The 20,423-nt window shown below is 39.5% G+C and overlaps 1 protein-coding gene across 2 annotated transcripts in view; it reads left to right on the forward strand.

Annotated features, from left to right (window-relative positions):
• Nucleotides 1–19,565, forward strand: part of LOC131927816 (uncharacterized) — a 28,714-nt gene extending 9,149 nt beyond the window's left edge. The window contains exons 3-25 of one of the 2 annotated variants that reach the window (XM_059283662.1): nt 953–1,094; nt 1,355–1,674; nt 3,480–4,073; nt 6,460–6,611; nt 7,524–7,925; nt 8,186–8,294; nt 8,581–8,772; nt 9,150–9,191; nt 9,387–9,551; nt 9,874–10,023; nt 11,014–11,208; nt 11,786–11,883; nt 12,081–12,243; nt 12,484–12,674; nt 13,304–13,388; nt 13,854–14,073; nt 14,473–14,645; nt 15,184–15,339; nt 15,974–16,119; nt 16,919–17,061; nt 17,284–17,381; nt 17,668–17,842; nt 18,252–19,565. In XM_059283662.1, the coding sequence (XP_059139645.1) occupies nt 953–1,094; nt 1,355–1,674; nt 3,480–4,073; nt 6,460–6,611; nt 7,524–7,925; nt 8,186–8,294; nt 8,581–8,772; nt 9,150–9,191; nt 9,387–9,551; nt 9,874–10,023; nt 11,014–11,208; nt 11,786–11,883; nt 12,081–12,243; nt 12,484–12,674; nt 13,304–13,388; nt 13,854–14,073; nt 14,473–14,645; nt 15,184–15,339; nt 15,974–16,119; nt 16,919–17,061; nt 17,284–17,381; nt 17,668–17,842; nt 18,252–18,316 (4,176 nt within the window). In that variant the 3' untranslated portion in view covers nt 18,317–19,565. The remainder of the gene's footprint in view (nt 1–952; nt 1,095–1,354; nt 1,675–3,479; nt 4,074–6,459; nt 6,612–7,523; nt 7,926–8,185; nt 8,295–8,580; nt 8,773–9,149; nt 9,192–9,386; nt 9,552–9,873; nt 10,024–11,013; nt 11,209–11,785; nt 11,884–12,080; nt 12,244–12,483; nt 12,675–13,303; nt 13,389–13,853; nt 14,074–14,472; nt 14,646–15,183; nt 15,340–15,973; nt 16,120–16,918; nt 17,062–17,283; nt 17,382–17,667; nt 17,843–18,251) is intronic. The other variant, XM_059283663.1, reaches the window with a different exon arrangement.
• Nucleotides 19,566–20,423: the final 858 nt, after the last annotated feature.

Genomic DNA, 20,423 nt, shown 5'->3' on the forward strand with positions numbered 1-20,423 from the left:
AAAAAACTTTAACAATAATATAAAATTTATTTAACAAAATAATAAATATGGAACCAGAAGTTATTATAAAAAACCAGAATCTAGATCTAGATCTAGACAAAACACTCAAGACATACAAAACAAACAGAACTCAACGAAACAAAACACCCAATTTCGGACCACCATCCTAGAAAGAGGAAAAATAAGACAAATCAATTTAAAAGGTAAAAAAAGTTATACACAAGGCAGTAAGCTGACACAATTGTCAGCCTAAACAAGTGGCTCTCATAAATGAAAGTAAAATCTACAATAATCCATGACTAAACCCAGGCCATCGTGCTACCACGTGGTCTGGATAAAACAAACATTGAAACTTCTCAAAGTCGAAGTGACTAAATAGATCTAGTACATAGTCACTTTGTATACAAAATCAGCAAACAAAAATATGGAAAACATAATAGAACACTATAAAAATAACCCTACGTTACCATACACCACATAAACGTGACACAGAAACTCTTCAACACACAGGCCTCGACATTCCAGCAGAATGTCCCTCCATGTCGACACACCACATTCACGAACAAAGAAACCAATACTACGAACAAAGAAACCAATGCTACGCACAAGAAAATAGTCCCTAATACAATAATAAGTAACATTCAGGACATAAAGCAAAGTGGAGCAACAATCCAAAACAAAGTTTGCATAAATAATAACATTCAAATATAAACAAGACACAATAACCAGGCTACAAACCATTGTAAAATCGAAATCATATCAGCGCCATAATAGCGGACTACTTAACTAAAAACCACAACAATCCTCAAAGGAACATAAAAAGCGACATTCGCCTTCTTAGTTACAAATAATTATAATAACAGATAAACACACTCCAGCCGCTCACATATATATATATATATATATATATATATATAAGCAGTAATAAATATCTGACTCTTCTGTTCTGCAGGAACTTTTAGAAAAACGACCGGAACGACCAGACACTCCAGATTTTCTTGGAGATTTCGAAGACCTTTTCGAAAAATTAAACAAACTGGCCACTAGAATGCCAGCAGGGTTTGTCTTCAACTGGGCTCAGCTCGGATTGAAGGGTAGGTTTGTTAATTAATTAATTTAGATGGATATAATTTGGACATATGGGTAAAATTGAATTGTTTTACTTTTAGTTGATTGTGGTTTTTTTTAAATTATTTGCCTGTTTGTTCTTGTCTTATTTTAGTTTATAGTGCTCATCGGTAATTCAATTTATAATTGTTATTAGCAGTTAGATTAATTAAATCATTTGCGATTCAAGACATTCAAAACATTCGAAAAATATTTAAATGAAACGTAATTTTAATTTTTTTTCAAGATGGCCACCCTACACTACTCAACGAAAGAGCCATGAAGTGCCTTAAAGACGGCAATAAGTTTACCGACTTCCTTCGTCGTCTGCCGGAAATCATCAAAGAGCTACATGACGACATCACCGACTCGGTCGACGTGGACTCGTCCGACAAATCCGACAACGACACCAGCTCCGACATGGACACAGCCAGCAACTCCACGGATTCGTCGGACACGGATGGCAAGAAATCCACACAGCCCAAAGACTCAAACGGAGACGATCATAGGAGGAGGAGGCGAGACACGGGGGAGTTCGAGTTGGACGACCTCTTGGAGAAGTTACAGGTAGGGTAACAAATGTAAGGTGTAAGAGGCGTTAGAGGTAGGATGAGAAATGTATGGTGTAAGGGAAGTTACATGTAGGCAGGGGCGTAGCGAGGGGGGGGGGGCGGGCTGGGGGTGCGGACCGCACCGGGTGACACCATTTAGGGGGGTGACACCAAGGCAAAAAATAGCAAAATATATAGAGAAAACCTTGAGGGGGGGGGGGGTGCAAATCGAAAGTTTGGGGGGAGGTGTGCAAATCGAAAACTTGAGGGGGGGTGCAAATCGAAAGTTTGAGGGGGGTGCAAATCGAAAGTTTGAGGGGGGGGGGGTGCAAATCAAAAAATTTTCCCCGGGAAGGGTCGCTACGCCCGACCTCGCTACGCCACAGCATGTAGGGTAACAAGTTAACAACCGTAAGATGTAAAGGAAGTTTAGGGTAACAAACGTAAGGTGTAAGGGACGTTAGAGGTACCGTCATAAATGTAAGGTTTAAGAGAAGCTACAAATAGGACAACAAACGTAAGGTGTAAGAGAAGTTACAGGTAGGATTACAAACGTAAGGTGTAAGAGAAGTTACATGTAGGATTACAAACGTAAGGTGTAAGGGAAGTTACAGAATTTGTAACTAAGTTGCAAGAGAATAACCGATGAAGTTTTTCCAGGCTAAACATGGACCTGCAGATATAATATAATACAGATGGAGGTTGTGCTTCAGTTAAAATGAGTGTTTACCCAAACAGTAATGACTTCACTGAACTGCTCTGAAGGCCAGCTTGTACCTTAGTACAGCCAGCTGGTTGGTGCTGAGTCATCAGTTTTAATCTATTGTAGTAGTGGGGGGGGGGGGGGAGGGGGAGAATAGGTGGACCACACTGGAGGTAACACAAGACCACACAGACACAAATCTCAGTAGACTCTACACTAGATACATCTTGCTGGGAAAATAAAATGTTAGAGCTACAAGGATTAAACCTTCACCCCCCCCCCCTCCTCTTCAGGTACCACTGTAAACATGTAGTAGGTCCCCCCCCCCCCCCACTTTCCCTTCTGTAACACACAGACACACACAGACACACACACTAGTAAAACAACACCACAAAGGACTTGATGAATGTACTGACAAGACCCCTCCCAGCCAGTGACCAAACACTGACTCGCTCGGCAAGAAAAAAAAAAACAACACAAGAACTTCCCATTTCAGAAAATATCCAGAGATTAATTAATTAGCCTGGCTTAGTTTTAGGGGAGAAAACAGAAACATAAACTAAAGCTGAAGTATGTATGTCAGGGTTGTGCCTTAGCAGAACAATATCTCAAACTTCATCGTGTGGCTATAATGTTTAGTAAAGTGTTTTTAGGGCTGTTAGTGTGATAAATAAACAAAAGTTGTTGGTGTAGGCAACATGCAACGTAAACACATGCTTCAGGCATCAAGAGAAGCGTGTGTGTGGGGGGGGGGGGGGACCAGAGCAATTTTGTAGTATTTATTAATTTTATTTGGGATAAAATATACGTGAATTAATAAAACATCCCAATTTAACAACAATGAAACTAAACAAACTGGATAATTTATTATTATAGAAACAGGAATACTGCACAAAGTTAATGCGAAAGATGTCTTCAGTTGTTTTTTTTTTGTTGTTTTTTTAAAAGGAGTAAACTTTAATCACAAATAAAAGCAATTCTATTATTAATGAATGTATGGAACTTCATTTAAGATACTTTCTATCGCTAATCCATGCCATGCCATTTAAAATAACAATTCAATCATTAAATAATTTAAATTATGAAATTTTTTACGAAATTTTAAAATCGTTTCACAGGACGATGACCTTGAATGCCTGTCAGGGTTCGTCAGCAAGGGGGACAAAGGGTTTCTCTGCAGACGATACGCCCAGGGTTCAGCCGCCATCTTTGCCAGGATGCCTGCCCTGGTGACCGGATGCGAGGAGTATCTGGACGATGACGAAGTGAGTCAGGATAAGAGCCAAGAGTTGGCTCAGATTGGCGAGTTTAAAATAGATTTAGACGATCAGATATCCAAGGAGAGAGACCACGATAAGGATAAGGATTCGAAAGAAAAAATAAGCGTCGTAAAAATAGAGGACGACAGCGACGAGAAAGATAATAACTCAACGATGAAAGACGACTCGAAAGAGATAACGGATGATAAAGAAATGAAGATAAGCGATGACTCTAAAGAATTGGTCGGGGATAATAAATCAAAGGAAAAATTAGAGGAAATACTCGATGAAAAAGTAGAGGATAAATCCGATGATAAGGATGATAAAAAAGTTGAATTAATTGAAGAATTAAAAGAAAAGGTTGACAGTGAAGATGGTGATGATGACATGCCGGAAGTCGCTGATTCGCATGAGCGCGATGATGATGATGATGATGATGATGATAGACGATACGTGAGTAACGAAACAAGATGTCTGTTGCTGACATCCAGACGACGCTTACCGGTTAGCTCAGGGAAATGTAACTCTTGAGCCCTTTCAGATCATGAACGAACTAGCACACCATTTTTTTTTTATCAGTCAGTCCTTCTGTATGTCTAGGGAAGAATCAGATCTTGAACGAACTAGCACACAATTTTTTTTTTATCAGTCAGTCCTTTAGCATGTTTAGGGAAGATATTATTTCGTAATGATTTAGAATTAAGGCTATATTTTATTTTTTCAATGATAAATTTCTAATATTTTTGTATTTAAAGTTTATAAATAGCACAATAACAACCAATATGTTCATGTCTGAAGGGGAATTCAAATTGTAGAAGCCTCAATATGTACGTCAACGGCGTTTATGACAACAAAAAAATAACGAAAAGGTGGATGGTTAATTAAGTTTAGTTATGTTAAAAATAACAACAACAAAAACTGTTAGCATTAACACATTGGGTTAGCTAAGCTTGGCCACATTTTAAAAATTTGCTCGTTAAACCACTAACACAATGACAAAACATACAAGTACTTGTCTGTTTCTTGAGTATACACACGACAATCGTTCTGCTTACATCATTGTCATTCAATCTCTGTCTATAAATCTGTACCTTTAACAGAACAATTTACCCATGAAAATCTTTCTATTTACCCAATCGCCCTTCCTTCTGTCTATAAGTCTTTATTATTTACCAAGTCAATTTACCCATTCATCTATTTACCAAATCATCCCATCTCTGTCTATACGTCTGGACCATTGGTCTATTTAACCAGTTAATCTACCCATCAATATTTCTATTTACGCAATCATTTTTCCATCTCTTTCTATAAGTCTTTACTATTTGACAAGTCAATCTACCCATTCAATCCTTCTATTTACCCAATCGTCCTTCCATCTCTTTCTATAAGTCTTAACTATTTAACAAGTCAATCTACCATTCAGTCCTTCTTTTTCTCAACTGTGGCTAACACAGCTCTCCAGCACTGTAGGCCCACTGTCTATCACTTGTATTTACTCATCTAACCTTTGTATAATAATAAATAAAACTATACACAACTTTCTTCACAAAAGTATCACATGATTCCACCCATGCAAAAGTATCTATTCACTCCCAAGATGAGGCGCTTAACCTCTCTCCTCAACCCAGTGGCGTAGCCATGATCGTCTCAAGGGGGGGGGGGGGTCCAATTTTTACCCGGGGACAAACTTTCGATTTGCACCCCACCCCCTCAAACTTTTGATTTGCACCCCCCCCCCCTCAAACTTTCGATTTGCACCCCCTCATACTTTTTCTATATACCGAGGGGTCTATGGGGAGGGTTATGATCCCGCTAACCCCCCCCCCCCCCTGCCTACGCCACTGCCTCAACCATGTTAAACATTTTCCCACTGAATTTACCGTAACTTTTTAAATTACCCAATCTCGTCTTTCTAGTTTATAACACCTTAGTATCACCACTTCCTTTCTACTCAGCGGATTTACTACATCTTTCTTCAATACTGTAACAAAAGTCTAAACATTAAACTGTACGTGTATGTAGATGTTCTTTCACCTCTCGCCACGCCTATTGCCACAAACACTAACCCTAATCTAAACACAAGGAACAAGGCAACTAAAACCACGCTTAGCTGATAACACAGGCAGGTTTCTGGCTTTCAACATCTATCACAATTTTCAGCTTGAAGGATGAATTCACCTCGATAGTGGCAGGCAGATAGTGAAATAGTTAGTCTCGTGCACAAAGGTGAAGGTTTTTGCTATTTTGGGTATAAAGTGAGGGGGAATGGGGTGAACATTAGCAGCTTCTACGAGAGAGAAAAGGTGAGATTTGTTATTGGTGGGCAATGGTGGGGTGTGATTTATTGGTGGAATGGTGAGATTTGTTAATTATGACTTACGATTTAAGAGGAAAAAACTAGCGTCGTAAAACATTTGAACAATCGCTGTCGTTAAAAACATGGTTGTTTGTTTTTTTAAGTTACAACCATTAACAAGTCTTTACTAAAAAGCTAACTGTAGTTAGAATTAAAACATACACCAATTAAGATAATAGTTTTGTTTGTTTTTAAATTTAAGAGCTACAAAGTGAACAAAAACATTAAATAACAAATCCTTTTAGGTGAATAAATAATTTCTAATGCTTTTAACAATCGTATTTGTTCCAAATTAACATCAAAGCACGGGGTCACTTTAAAACCTTTAACTTTTTAATTTGTTTATACGCTCTAATGTTTTTTGGCGAATGTTCGGTTTGTTCAAGTTCTAAGTCTAGTCAAAATAAATGTCTAAAATCCGCATGAAGTATCTGCGCATGCCCAAACCACTGTTCGGTATTGACGTTGTATTTGTTTGTACAGCCACTGAACGGAGCCCACCAAATAGCTCTCATCTCACAACTGAAAGCCGCAGGGTGGGACGACAGCAGGGTGAAGCAGGCGCTGAGGCTGGCACCGGAAGCTCTAGACGACGATTTCCTGGAGGACCTGAAAGAGGATTTGTTTGAGAAACAGTAAGTTCTTGATCCAGATTCGCTAGTTGTTGTGTGCAATAAAAGCACACATTTTTTTTTGTAAATAATTGTATTAGTTTAGTAGAAAGAAAAGCAGGCTGAAGTTGGGTCCCCGTCCAAATGGCACATAATATGTTGAACGAAATACTAGGAAACCCCTTTCAATATTAAAATTAGGAACGAAAAACTATCAATTTATAGTATAAAATGACAAATTAGTTTAAAGTGCTAGCCCACTTTAATTAGAAACTTGACCCAAACTCTAACGTATGCTAGAACTGCAAGCTTAGTTCTGGCTTTAGTCCCAGTGGCGTAGTTAATGGAGGGGAGCTATCATCCCAGCCCCGACCCTAGGGGTGGCACCAAAAAAAGGGGGGGGGGGGAATTTTAAAAAATCACATTTTAATCTGAAATATTGAGTTATACACATTCAAATTTAGGAATATAAGTGAATACAAGGCTTAATTAACTAATTTAACTGGTAAAAACCGCTCACCGTTTTCCAAGAAAGGGGCCGGGGGGTAGAGATTCAACAAGTCTATTGTTAGTGTAAAATGTGATTTCACAAGAGACTTTTTGGCACAAACAAGTGTGCATGTCCAGTTTAGGTGAGACGTAGATTCTGCGTCATGTCTTACCTTTTATAGGTGAATGTAGCATATACATCAAAGTCCTGTTACCTCCCGTCACCGTCCGCACCCCTCCCCCGCCTTGTGAGGCCAATGCAAAAACTTAATTGTATCACTTTCAATAAATTAATTTAAACAAAAACCTTGGTTATATCAAACCAATAAGAGCCAGACAATAAGTATGCTGTAAGTTTACGGAATAACTTTTCTTTTACAATTCACCAGTTATCAAATTAAAAAAAAAAACCACTAATACAACACCCCCCCCCCCCCACTTATCCAGCATCCAACAGTTCGCCCGACTGGCCACACGCCGCTCCAGCAACCCCAGCCTCCTGTACGCCTTCAGGGAGAAGCTGGACGACGACGTCAGGAACCTGACGCCGGAAAAACTGCGCAACATCGGGCCGGGCCTCTTCTCTCTCAGCTACCAGCAGATCCAGACCTTGAACATGAAGGTCCTACTCGACGCGGACACCGACGATCTGTTCGAGGATAAAGACGACGACGAAGATGATGACGATTCTAAGGAGCAGGTCGCGAAGCCAAGCGTGAGGAGAATTCAAGTCCGCGACGACGATGATGATGATGATGACGATGACGACGATGACGCTAGACTTGCTATTGGACTGAGGATGAAACAAGCGATCCGCGAGAGTGGGCAGATCCGGCCATTCATTAGGAAGTAAGTTTTTTTTTCTTTTAGGATGGTACGCTATTTACACACACACACACACACATACACACACATATACACACACACACATACACACAAACAAAGACATACATATATATATATATATATATATATATATATATATATATATATATATATATATATATATATATATATATATATATATATATATATATATATATATATATATGAATAATCTATAACGTGTAAAATAAAAAGCTGATTATTTATTTATTTTTTCGTTACAGAGGCTTGAGTTTCCTCCATGATGACCTTGACTTTGTACGAAGCATTGACCCAGACGACTTATTCGAGTCCATGTCGGAGATTCAAGATTTGGATTTTGATGACGACGATGTAAGTGAAGCATACCCTTCCACTGCTTATATACTCATTTCACTGTTTACATTTTGAATAACAACAAATATCTTAATCTCAAAGAAAAACGTAATTAGTTTTGATTGTTTTTATGCAGAAGTTTATGTTGTTTTTGTTTTTTTTTTTTGAAAAATATTTTTTTTCATGTCTGTTTTTAACACAATATCTTTAATGTTTGCCAGTTGGCAGTGTTATTTATTATTTTTTTATAAGTGCGAACTTCTTTTAGTGTTTATTTATTGTTAACATTTTCCTTCCCCATCAGGCCAAGACCGTCTTCTACCAAATGACGCAGTCCGCACGTTTCCCACCCGTCGGTCAGCTGACTGGACACAACCTCACGGGCATGGGCCACCTCTTACGGGGCATGGCCGTCAGCCAGATGATGAACTTGAGGAAAGACGCCATCAAGGAAGCTTTGGACAAGATTAAAGACATAGACTTTGACGATAGTCAGGTGAGTGGTCCGAGCTGCCACTAGCTACGATTTATCTGACATTGTTTTGGATATCGTGGCATTTAGACATGACGTGTTTTCACTGTCGAGCTTAGTCCAAAATTGTGCTACTGTTTGTCTTTTCTGTCTAATCTTTAACCACACTGTTGCGTGCTGAAGAAGACCAAGGGTCGAAGTATCCATTGTATCTGTAATTGTTTTTTTATTTGTGAGGTAACTAACACTACCTGTTTTATTACTAATTGGCTGTACAGCAATATTTAAAGCCAATAAGTTGACTCCGAATAGTCGTGTGGTTTTGTATTATTTTCATATAATGTAAGTGCTAATACAAAGATAGATGTTTCTTATCGTTTCTATTTTGCTTCTTCCCTCAGGCTCAAGTTATTCTGGATGATCTCATTGATGACGACGATGAGGTAGTTTGTTTTTTCGCACTTAAATACCTAATCCATTGGTCTACACTAGATAAGCCCACGGTTACATATATTACTATTTAAATATAATTTTTCACTACACCGCCATACTGACGATATACTAAAACTATGTTAGATTTTATTTTTTTTTACATGATATTGAAGTATAGACAAAAATATATTCTGGCTTTATTTTAGCTGGAGAAATTTCAAGTGGACAACGTTCGCAGACTGGGTAAATTGTTCCGTGGGATACAGACCAACCAGATCGTCAAAATCAAGAGTGACGTCATCGAGAGTGTGCTCGACGACCTTGATGACATTGACCTGAGCGACGCCCAGAAGAGAATCATTTCCAGCATGGTAGGACCACTACATATTGAACTCAGTGTAAATACGGATAAGTCTGAGCATATATTTTTTGTGTGTGTATGTGTTACCCTTTCGGACCTAGCGATCCTTTGGGCAGATGAAGTAGAGTTCGCCTGTTTATGTTACCTTAGCATGTGAAGAAATTGTGTGGTTTTTACGTGAGTGTGTGTGTTTATGTTGAGTTGTGTAAGTGTGAGTTGTCTGTGATGATTTTGTGAGTGTATGTGATTTATGTGTCTATGTGTGTCAATTTGTGTACGTATGTAAGTGTATATGTAATATTAATGAACTATCCGTACCCACCACTCCTCAGGCCCGCCAACAAACCAAACTCCCGGCCAAGTTTTTAACTCTCCCGAGTTTTGCACAAGTGCTCAGCGTGCCGGATCTTGATGACCTTGATGACGACGACATTCAAGTGTACATGAACGTGTCTGGACACCTCAACTGGAGGCTTCCACAGGTCAGCAGTTATTTCAAACAATGTTTTAAGCATTCGGCACGGTGGTCCACTTTCACTGCAAGGCAAGGTGGTCCACTCTCACTGCAGGCCAAGGTGGTCCAATTTCACTGCAGGGCAAGGTGGTCCACTCTCACTTCAGGCAAGGTGGTCCACTCTCACTGTAGGCAAGGTGGTCCACTCTCACTGCAGGCCAAGGTGGTCCAATGTCACTGCAGGGCAAGGTGGTCCACTCTCACTTCAGGCAAGGTGGTCCACTCTCACTGTAGGCAAGGTGGTCCACTCTCACTGCAGGGCAAGGTGGTCCACTCTCACTTCAGGCAAGGTGGTCCACTCTCACTGTAGGCAAGGTGGTCCACTCTCACTGCAGGGCAAGGTGGTCCACTCTCACTGCAGGCAAGGTGGTCCACTCTCACTGCAGGGCAAGGTAGTCCAATTTCACTTCAGGCAAGGTGGTCCACTCTCACTGTAGGCAAGGTGGTCCACTCTCACTGCAGGCCAAGGTGGTCCAATGTCACTGCAGGGCAAGGTGGTCCACTCTCACTTCAGGCAAGGTGGTCCACTCTCACTGTGGGCAAGGTGGTCCACTCTCACTGTAGGCAAGGTGGACCTAAAGTCCAATCTCACTACGGGGTTATATTCTTGTTTGCTTGATAAACAGATCGTATGTTTCCAAAATCTGGTCTAATAGAATGTTCACTAGTGACTCCATTTTGCTCCCCCCTGATAATCATTTCCTAGTTCTTACTCGAGGCTGCCTACAACTGTAATCCTTAACTTAACCTAAATCCTAATCTGACCCTTACGACAATACACTCAGAAAAATCCTCAATAGAGCATTGAATGGTTTCAAATACGTCTTTACAATCTCTAACCATATCACATGGAGTCCCTTATTTATCAAAACTAAACCCTCATTATTTTTTAAGTCCCATTTTAAGCGAATCCATTCTGAATATATAATGAGATTTGTACTTTGTTTCCCTTCCACAGGCCGCAGAGCTGGCTCACAGATACATCCACGCCACGGCCAGCCACAGGCTCCAGCTGTCTCAGCTGGCCATCATGGGGAAGGTCGCTTCCGGTCTGGTGCCCGATGACTTGGACGATTTGATGAAAACCCCGGAGGACATTTTAGAACTCGCTGAAAAACTGAAGGACATTCAAGACGACTTGACCTCAGGACAGGTAGGCTACTACAGTCTGGCTCTTGATCAGAGCTTTTTTCTGACATCTCGTCGGGGGGGGGGGGGATGATTGCCCCCTAAGCACTTCCAACGAGCTGAAAGAAACACTTCTCTTGATTTACTTGAATCCGATGCATGTCAAAGCTAAGCATAGAGTTTTTAAAAAGTAAAATTACCATTTCAAACCTGGAGGTCCATGGGTTATGCTGTGGCGTAGCTAGGATTTTTGGGCCCCTATGCAAAAAGTGTTAGTGGGCCTCTCAGAGGCATAGCGACCCTTCCCTGAGACCGGGGACAAACTTTCGATTTGCACCCCCCCCCCCCCCCCCCTCAAACTTTCGAAAAAAGGGCCCCTATTTGCCTTGGTCCCCTATGCCTTGCTTACGCTAGCTTTACGGTAGCTACGCCACTGGGGTTATGCCCAGCCGCTTTACCTTTCCTTACCCTGAGTTAGTTACAGATCAAAGCTGGATGAATTTTCGTGTTTGCAGCCGAGCGCTCTACCACCCGGCCACGCCGTTCCATAAGCATAGGGTGATTACGATTAAATGTATTATTTTTGTTTCTCTGCTGTTTAGATTGATGAAATGGTTGAACGGTACTCAGATTTGCTAAAGACGGACATAGAGATTGATGATATTAAAGCCACACAAGGAGCATTTATGTTTGCTCATTTGTGAGTTTAAATTTTATCATTTTAAAATTTGGAATTCTAATTTAGGACTATTTTTTTTTATTTAAAAAAATGGACAGAATTACTAACTGTAATACTTTAAATGGTAATTTGTTCTTTATTTCTAAAGTCTTAGGTACAAATTTAAAAATATACATTTGAATCACAAATATTAACTGCGATAATTTATCTTCCTAAAGAAAACCAGAAGAGTTTACCAAGCTCCGCTTCAGTAAACCTGGCCAATTGGCGTTCGTCACTCAGCTTGCCAGGATGTCCACTCAAAAAATGAGCACAAGCCAAATCCAATTCCTGGCAACGATGATGCTTAACATGCTTGAGGAATCAGATGACTCGAAGGAGGTAAGAAAACTACCAGCCTACACAGCTAGCACCAAAACATTTTTGACTTTTGATGGCCTGTAAAATTGTAACCATTGTCATTTTTAATGCATAATATATACATCATCAACTAATTATAAAATAAGCTGTATGGATATTTTTAAAGAAGACAATGCAAACCTCATGCATTTTCGTATCAAATGGTTTTGTTTATTTTTTTAACTTACGTTAAAAGGTTTAATACAAACGTTTGTATTGCAGGTGAAAGTCTCTGAAGACAAAGAATCCAGACGCCTGAGGTCACTGGGTCAAATGGCCCTTGGTCTAACAGCTTCTCAGCTAAAGAGCTTCAGTAGTAAAGCCCTCTTTGACAACCTGAACTTTCTGAGATCACTGCCACTAACAAAGGAGCAGGCCAGCGCCATTTTGGACAAAATGGATGACATTGCCGAGTAAGCGAATTCATGTTAAATTGCAATACAAAGCGTGTATTCCAAGGTATAAGTACAGTTCTAGAACCAAAATAAGTTCCCATAAGTAAGGATCGTCCTAAATTAGTCACAATCATACAGGGCTTACAATTTAAATTTTAAGTGGTATTTAATTTATTACTATACGAGACTTTTTTTTGAAAACATGGAGTCGAAAGATACTGTATTAGGACCAATGGGTCATAGACGTGTTTAGCAATCCGAGGCACTTACAACAACTTTTATCTAGACCTTACATCACTCAGTTCCAACTGATTTTAACCCCATCTACCCCACCTCGTCATGCATACACATTTCTCTGGAGTGGGGAAAGGGGACTCCGGAAAAGGGGGGGGGGCGGGAATAACATTGATTAATGGTTATATTTTCTATATAAAGTATTTTATTCTCCATTTTTTTCGGAGAGATACCTAAAAATAACACAGGTTACATACAGCCAGACTTAACACTTCGTTGTCACACAAGTCAGAAACCCCACACTCCGCCTAGCTACCATATATCCAGCCTCTATCACACCGTTAACTAATAATTGATTATTCATTGTCTAAGACGTAAAACCAAAAATAACTGACTTGATGCATGTTTTCCAGAAAATGGCACTGCCGTCCAGATATCATGGCCAGGCTGGGTCCCCTCCTGCTGCATGACGACCACCCACTGAGTGACGACTGTGATGTACGTGTGATATTTACTCACCTTTTTTTCTCTGTCAGATCAGTATATGGCCTCTTTAAAATATAGTCTAATGGCATAATTTTTACATTTCTCGTAATTTTTCTAAGAAATGTGTATGGATGTATATATTATAAAGATTTAAATACACATATAATAACAGGATATTTTAAAGGGTACATATGTGCATTGTGTGTGTGCGTGAGTGAGTGAGTGCGTGTGTGTGTTTGTGTGTTTGTGTGAATGTGTGTGTCTTACTCTGAAACGTACTCACAGCGTGCTAAGGCAAGCATCTGCTTTAGAATTAGCAAACTATTTTAAAAATTCTTATTGTTTAAAGGGTTACTAGAGATCTGTCCCTGAACAGAAGCTACAACTAAATTGGAGAGAAAAACAGTCCAATGATTGCTTCCGAAAATGCATAGACCTTAGTGAATTTAATGCTATTTTTTCCATTTTCCTCTACAGTTTGAAGAACGCAAGGGACTGCTGAGCACTCTGAGTCCTATCATGAAAGGCCTCGAGAAGAGACGGGAGATGATCAAAGAGAGGCTGGAGGAAGGGTTTGACAGGGAACTCCTGGATGACTTTGACGACGGTGAAAAGCGGTTGGTCAACGCCATGGTTTTACTGGCTACCCAATCCACAAAACCAAACACTCGCCGCAGGAGAGCTGCAACAGTCGAAGGTAGGTCACCTTGATGCAGGTGTTAAATTTCTTTTTGTCGGTATTCATCAAAGTATCAATTGCATGCATATAATAATAGAAAGAATGGGTGTCAATTAGGACTATTTGGTGTGATGTGGGGGGGGGGGTCAATAAGGTAACATCACATGTTTTTATTTTATTTTAAAACGTAATAGAAATAGCTTGACGTCATTTATGGATGACACCTATATAAAAATGTTAGTTTTTCTATCCAATGTCGAACAAAGACCAATAACACTTTCATTGGGTTATTTTAAACATTCTTTTTTAATTTCCATTGCAAAAAAAAAAGAAAAAAAAAACGTATTTTCTATTAAAGAAAATCCAAAACAAAGCAGCATGACCTTACCGATTCACCTTCATTTGTGTGTGCTCTAGGTCCCCTAGCCTGTGACGTCATCACACGGCTCAAGAGCGCGGCCCGCCACGTGGAGCCCCAGCGATTGGCTACCATGAGGGACGACGACTTCATCAACTGTCTGTCGACGCTGGGCGCCATCAGAGACTGGCCTCAACAGAGCCTGCAGACGCTTGTCAGCAGAACCAAAGAGGTAAGACCTCCAGTCAGTGTTTCTTCCAGACTTTTTTCTCCGGGGGTGCACTTGAAATTTTCGGGGGGGGGGGGGGGGGCGGACAACAATTTCCGGGGGGGCGGACACTGTCAAAAGTATATATTTTCTATATAAACTACATTTCGTTCGGGGGGCGGTAGACTTTCTTCGGGGGGGGGGGGGGAGGCGGTGCCTTACCCCCCCCCCCTAAGAGATGCCTGGAGGAAGCTCTGCCTTCAGTGGTCAAGAAGTACCACTCTATCACTTGATATTCATTTAAATTAGGTTAACTTTATAAAAAATATGTTATCGTTGAATGTAGTCAAGTTACTCTTTTGGACCTGACGAGCCATATAAAGTAGAATTCACCTGTTTCTTGACCTCTCCATATGAAATGATGGTGTGGTTATCATTATGACCAGTCGCTTTTACTCTCCAAAACCTGAGCCAGTACTCATTAGAGCTGGGTGCACTCAGTGACGTCCTACAGACTACGCCGTCTCATGTTGCTTAATGTTGTGTTTTATTTTTGAACCAGATCTACAGTGATGTCGGCAACTGGACCAATGAGATAATCCGCCGGGCTGGCTCCATCATCTCAGCACTGACCCCTGAAGAGATTGAACGTCTGGCACTGAACGGCGTGGATGCCATGAACAGTGTGGCTAAACATGGGCTCTTGTCCATCCAACAGGTCAGTATGTACGGCAAGAAGCTAGGCAGAACTGGAGAGCAAGACTTTAAGTCAGTAGATCAGTGGCGTAGCGAGGGGGGGGGGGGGGCAAGTGGATACATATGTCCCCGGGCGCCGACCCTAGGGGGGGCAAAATGGGTTGAAAAGAAAATTAAAAGCCAATTTCAGCTGCAGTTTTGCATTATTAATATAAAAATATATGAAGGGGGGAGGGACGACAAATTGAAAGCTTGTCCCGGGCGCCGGATAGGGTCGCTACGCCACTGCAGTAGATGTTGCTAGACTGTAGAGCAAGAAATTGACTTTAATTCAGTAGATGCTGCTAGGATGTAGAGCACGAAGTAAATACTTGGTCAATTTAGTAAGACTGTGGATCAGTAAATACAGTTGAAGTGAATACCGGGGAAATAGGTCAGTAAATACTTGGCTGCTGGGGGGGGGGGGGGGGGGAGGAGTGCAATTAAATTTCCAAGGGGGTGGGGAGTGCAAGTTAAAGTAAATATTTTCTAAATATAATATATTATTTCTATTTTGGCTAGCAGGTATACTAAGCAAACACCATGAATATATTGATGAAACAAACTTTATACTTACATGTAGAAAGTGTTCTAATCTATGTTCCTCATTTTCCTAGTTGAAGGCAGGTTTCCGCCGTTGGTTGAGTTTATCTGGCAAAGCAGACGTCACGCATGTCACAGAAGGCGAATTCTCAGCCCTCTCCCACTTCGTCTGTGGAATCGAACCCGCCGATATCCAGAAGATAAATGTCGTCATCATCAAGTACGTATTGGCCCTGCCCTTGTACACTTCAACCATTGTACCAATACATTTCGTTATATCGTGATGTAGTTATTTGGGACCTTCATGTAGTGACATTTTAGAATTCAACCATTGTACCAATACATTTCGTTATATCGTGATGTAGTTATTTGGGACCTTCATGTTGTGACATTTTAGACTTCAACCATTGTACCAATACATTTCGTTATATCGTGATGTAGTTATTTGGGACCTTCATGTTGTGACATTTTAGACTTCAACCATTGTAGCATTACATTTCGCTATATCGTGATGTAATTATTTGGGACCTTCATGTTGTGACATTTTAGACTTCAACCATTGTAGCATTACATTTCGCTATATCGTGATGTAATTATTTGGGACCTTCGTGTAGTGACATTTTAGACTTCAACCATTGTACCAATACAATACGTATACCAATACAGTACGTGGTGGTCTTGCCATTTTAGACTTCAACCATTGTACCAATACATTTCGTTATATCGCGATGTAATTATTTTGACCTTCCAGCGACATACAAAACATTACATGGCATATGCATACTTTGTAGGGAGGCTAGTCAAGTTCGGTTCACTGCTCAAGTCTTTTTGACGTGCTCTACTTTTTTTTTATTGGCCGATGCTCAAGGTGTTTCCTAGTTACAGCGTCCATAGCTAGATCTAGTAGTAACTAATATCCTATACTAACCCACCTTTTTTTTTACCTCGTTTTCAAAAATGCTTGTAAGAACAATGATGCCGTAGGAACTCTATATTGTTTATTGTCTATCTGTACGCAGGCGTTCAATCGATGTGATCGGCCGCTCTTTATCCTGCGAGACTCCACAACTAGAAGCTTACATCCAGAAAGTGATAGAATCCTTTGGGACACAGATAGACACCTGGAGTCCAGCTATTGTTGGCGACATGGGCCATTTGATAGGTAGACATTTTTAAACCCATTTTTAAGCTTTAGCTTATTATAATAAAATATCCTCTTTCAAAAGTTTAGCAATCCATCTCCGTTTTTAAAACCATTTTTAAAATGGTGTTATTTTTATAACTTTAATTGTCTTAATAGTGTCGTGTCATGTGCATTTTTATAACAATATATTATGTCGAGTTTACAGCAGTTTTCTTCACGTTTTTTTTTCGAAATCAACAGCTGCTTTGAACGTCGATCAACTGAAAAGTTTGACAACAAATCAACTGTCTCTGATTGATCCTAGCGTTATCAAACACCTACCACAGGAAAAGATAACTGTAAGTTTAACACTACGAGTTACCTGTCTTGCAAGACGATAATAAACTTCAAACAATTGGCCTAAAATGTGTTTTACATAAACCCAAGCTCATATTAACTGTGCAAAAAAAATATTGTATTTAAATTACTGGTAAAATGTATTAAATGTGTCTTTGTTTTAGTGTCGTTGACCGTCTTTGTATGTTGAGTGTTTTTATCGCCACGTAACGTCAGCACTTATTTTCCTTCTCCTGTGTGTTATTGACGCTGCTTCTGTTTCCGCTAACCTCAAGCTTTGTCCCCCAGGCACTGACCACTGTCCAGTTCAAGTCACTGAGCACAAACCAAGTGAACGCCATCACCGAGGCCCAGTACAAAGCTCTAACGGCGGAGCAGCAGAAGATGGTGGACACCAAGACCACTATCGCCTTCCCGCAGGTAGCGGGCACCACCACAAACCCAGGATCAAACAACAGAAACGGTGAGCATTTTTTTTTACCCTCTACATTAAGGGGAGGGAATTTTGGGGTCTTAAATTTAGTGTTTTTAACGGACGCACATTTTGAAAATTCATTATAAATTCGTTTGAACATCTGCACTTAACATAATTAGCTGAATTTTTTATTGGGCTTAAAATTTAATACTTTATAAATGGTGGGAATCCTACGAAAATGCTATTTTTTTTTTAAGAAGGTCGCTGTTGTCATAGTTACCAAGATTTTCCCACTAATTTTTTTTAAAAATGGAAATGCATATTGTGCCGATGTACCTTTAAAAAAAAGTGTTTGCTCTCTAGTATTTAATTTTTTTTACTGGAGCCCCCCCCCCTCCCCCTTTCATAATTTAGCACATGTGAAAACTAAAAATGTCCTGTTTGTTTTCCCATCCAGGTGCCGCCATCACGACATGCAGTCTACTTCTGTTACTGTCAGCACTCCTGGTCTTCATTGGTTGATCACGTTTTTTTAGTATCGATAATATTGTTTTCCATTCCAAAGATTTTTTATCTGCACAAGTTAATTGTTATCTTTTTTATCAACAGACAATGTAAAAGTGTAAAAAAAATTAAAAATGTTTTAGTAAAAAGTTATTAAACCCGTGCGGTGACATGCATTTATATACTACAGTTATTTTTGCAATGTTTTTTTTTTCCTTTTTGACAATCAGTTGTGATCAAATACAACTTGTTTTATTTTTATCTTTTGAATTATCGTGTAGTGACTTAATTAATTAAATAAATTCCTGAGCTACTACGCTTCGAACGTAAATTCTTTATGTTTTTTTTTTCTGAAGGTATTTGCTTGATAAGTTCGACTACCTAAGTATTAAAACTTGCCGATTGTTAAGTGTGCCATATTCAATTTTTTCCCAATGTTTCATTCATGTCGCACCCCTATTTTTAGCATTACGAACACAGAATTGAGTATTAATAGCATGAGCACACATTCGGCTATTATGATTTACTTCCCTTTAGTACTTCAAAGCCCTAAAATGTTTTTTGGCCAGAAACAAACACTGACAGCGGATACCTAATTGTGCAGCTAATAAAAAATAAACAAGAAGACCAACAAGTATATGAACAAGTAAATGGACGATAACAGAACTGAGTGAATTACTTTCTACCCTTCTGATTGTTGCATGTGTTTACTTAACGTCCGAAAAAATTGTAAATAAATGTGTTCAATAAAAACCAAATATTCAATAATTTTCTGTAATTTTCACATTCCAATTTTATGTATATTAATTTATTTTTTAGTTTTTTAAAGTGTTTCAGCAAAGTTGGTGTCATTCAAAACAAGCATGTCTTTCACATATACATATACATATACATACAAGATTAACAAATACACTTGCAAATGCATATATACATATACACATATAGCCTACATACATATACATACAGTCCACATGCTAAAACGTCAATAAAATGTCATGTTGTTGGGGTTTTTTTTAATGTATTATTGTATCAACTGAACGTTTACACCTAAAAGTATCTAGACATATGAAACATTTTTTTTTTAATTTAGGTTTACGAAACTATTGACTTTATGATATTGTCTAGTAGAGAACAAAAATGTCTGTATTTCTATGATTTAAGTAGAGGATACAAATCTGTATTTCTATGTAGGAGAGTACAAATGTCTTTTTGGCCTATACTAACAAAGTCACGAACTATTTTGTTGAAAATAAAAAATTGTATTAAACATTCCAGTCTTATTTGAAAAAAAAATTGTATGTGCAAGAAAAGGTTGTTTTATTTGTTGTCACAAAGGTCCCACTGTATGAACAAGAGGGGGGGTCAATCTATTTCAAAAGATTTTCACCTCCACCTGTATCGACACTCGTCGTCACAAAAAGCTGGGCGCGTATTCCCTCTAAAACAGTGGTTCCCAGCCCGGGTTCGATCGAACCAAAGGGGTTCGGTGAGTCTTTCTCAGGAGTCCGGCGGAGGTCAAGAAACACACCCGACTCATATATGATTCACAATCGGATTTTGTCAGTGCAGACGATAGAAGGGCTAAGTGAATGCGCATATGAAACTACTGGGGCTCGGTGCCTCCAAAACGGTTAAGAGCCACTGCTCTAAAATGATGATGTTTAGGTGGTTTTCCTAACTGTTTTGAATGTGGTTTATTATTGTGCTTCTACCACCCCTATAAAAAAAGTATAATTCTATAAGTTACTGATTTGTTTTATTGCTAAGCCATGCACAAAAGTGGGCTAAATTCTATTACACTCGCGCATTCCTCCATGTATCAAAACATCATAGATTGGAAGTAGAGATCTAAGTGATTATGGACGAGCAAAACCGTTATGGGATTTTTCTTTTATATTTTCGTCCAATCTTCTGAGACACGATGACTCCTCTGTGATGTAATCCGTGCCGTAAGGATTAAATAAGACAGTGTCACCTAGTGTCGCCTGGTTAAAAGAAGAGGTTTTTTGAGAATCTTGTCTGGATGATGGCTTATCTACCTGAAAGGGAAATATCCAACACTAAGTGGTCGCTCTGCACTGTAATTGTGAAATCCAAAACTAAATGTAGGCTCGCTTAATTCAAG

The sequence above is a fragment of the Physella acuta genome, unplaced genomic scaffold (genome assembly GCF_028476545.2).
Source record: "Physella acuta isolate Inbredline_101_S28 unplaced genomic scaffold, ASM2847654v3 ptg001441l, whole genome shotgun sequence".
NCBI classification, from domain to species: domain Eukaryota; kingdom Metazoa; phylum Mollusca; class Gastropoda; family Physidae; genus Physella; species Physella acuta.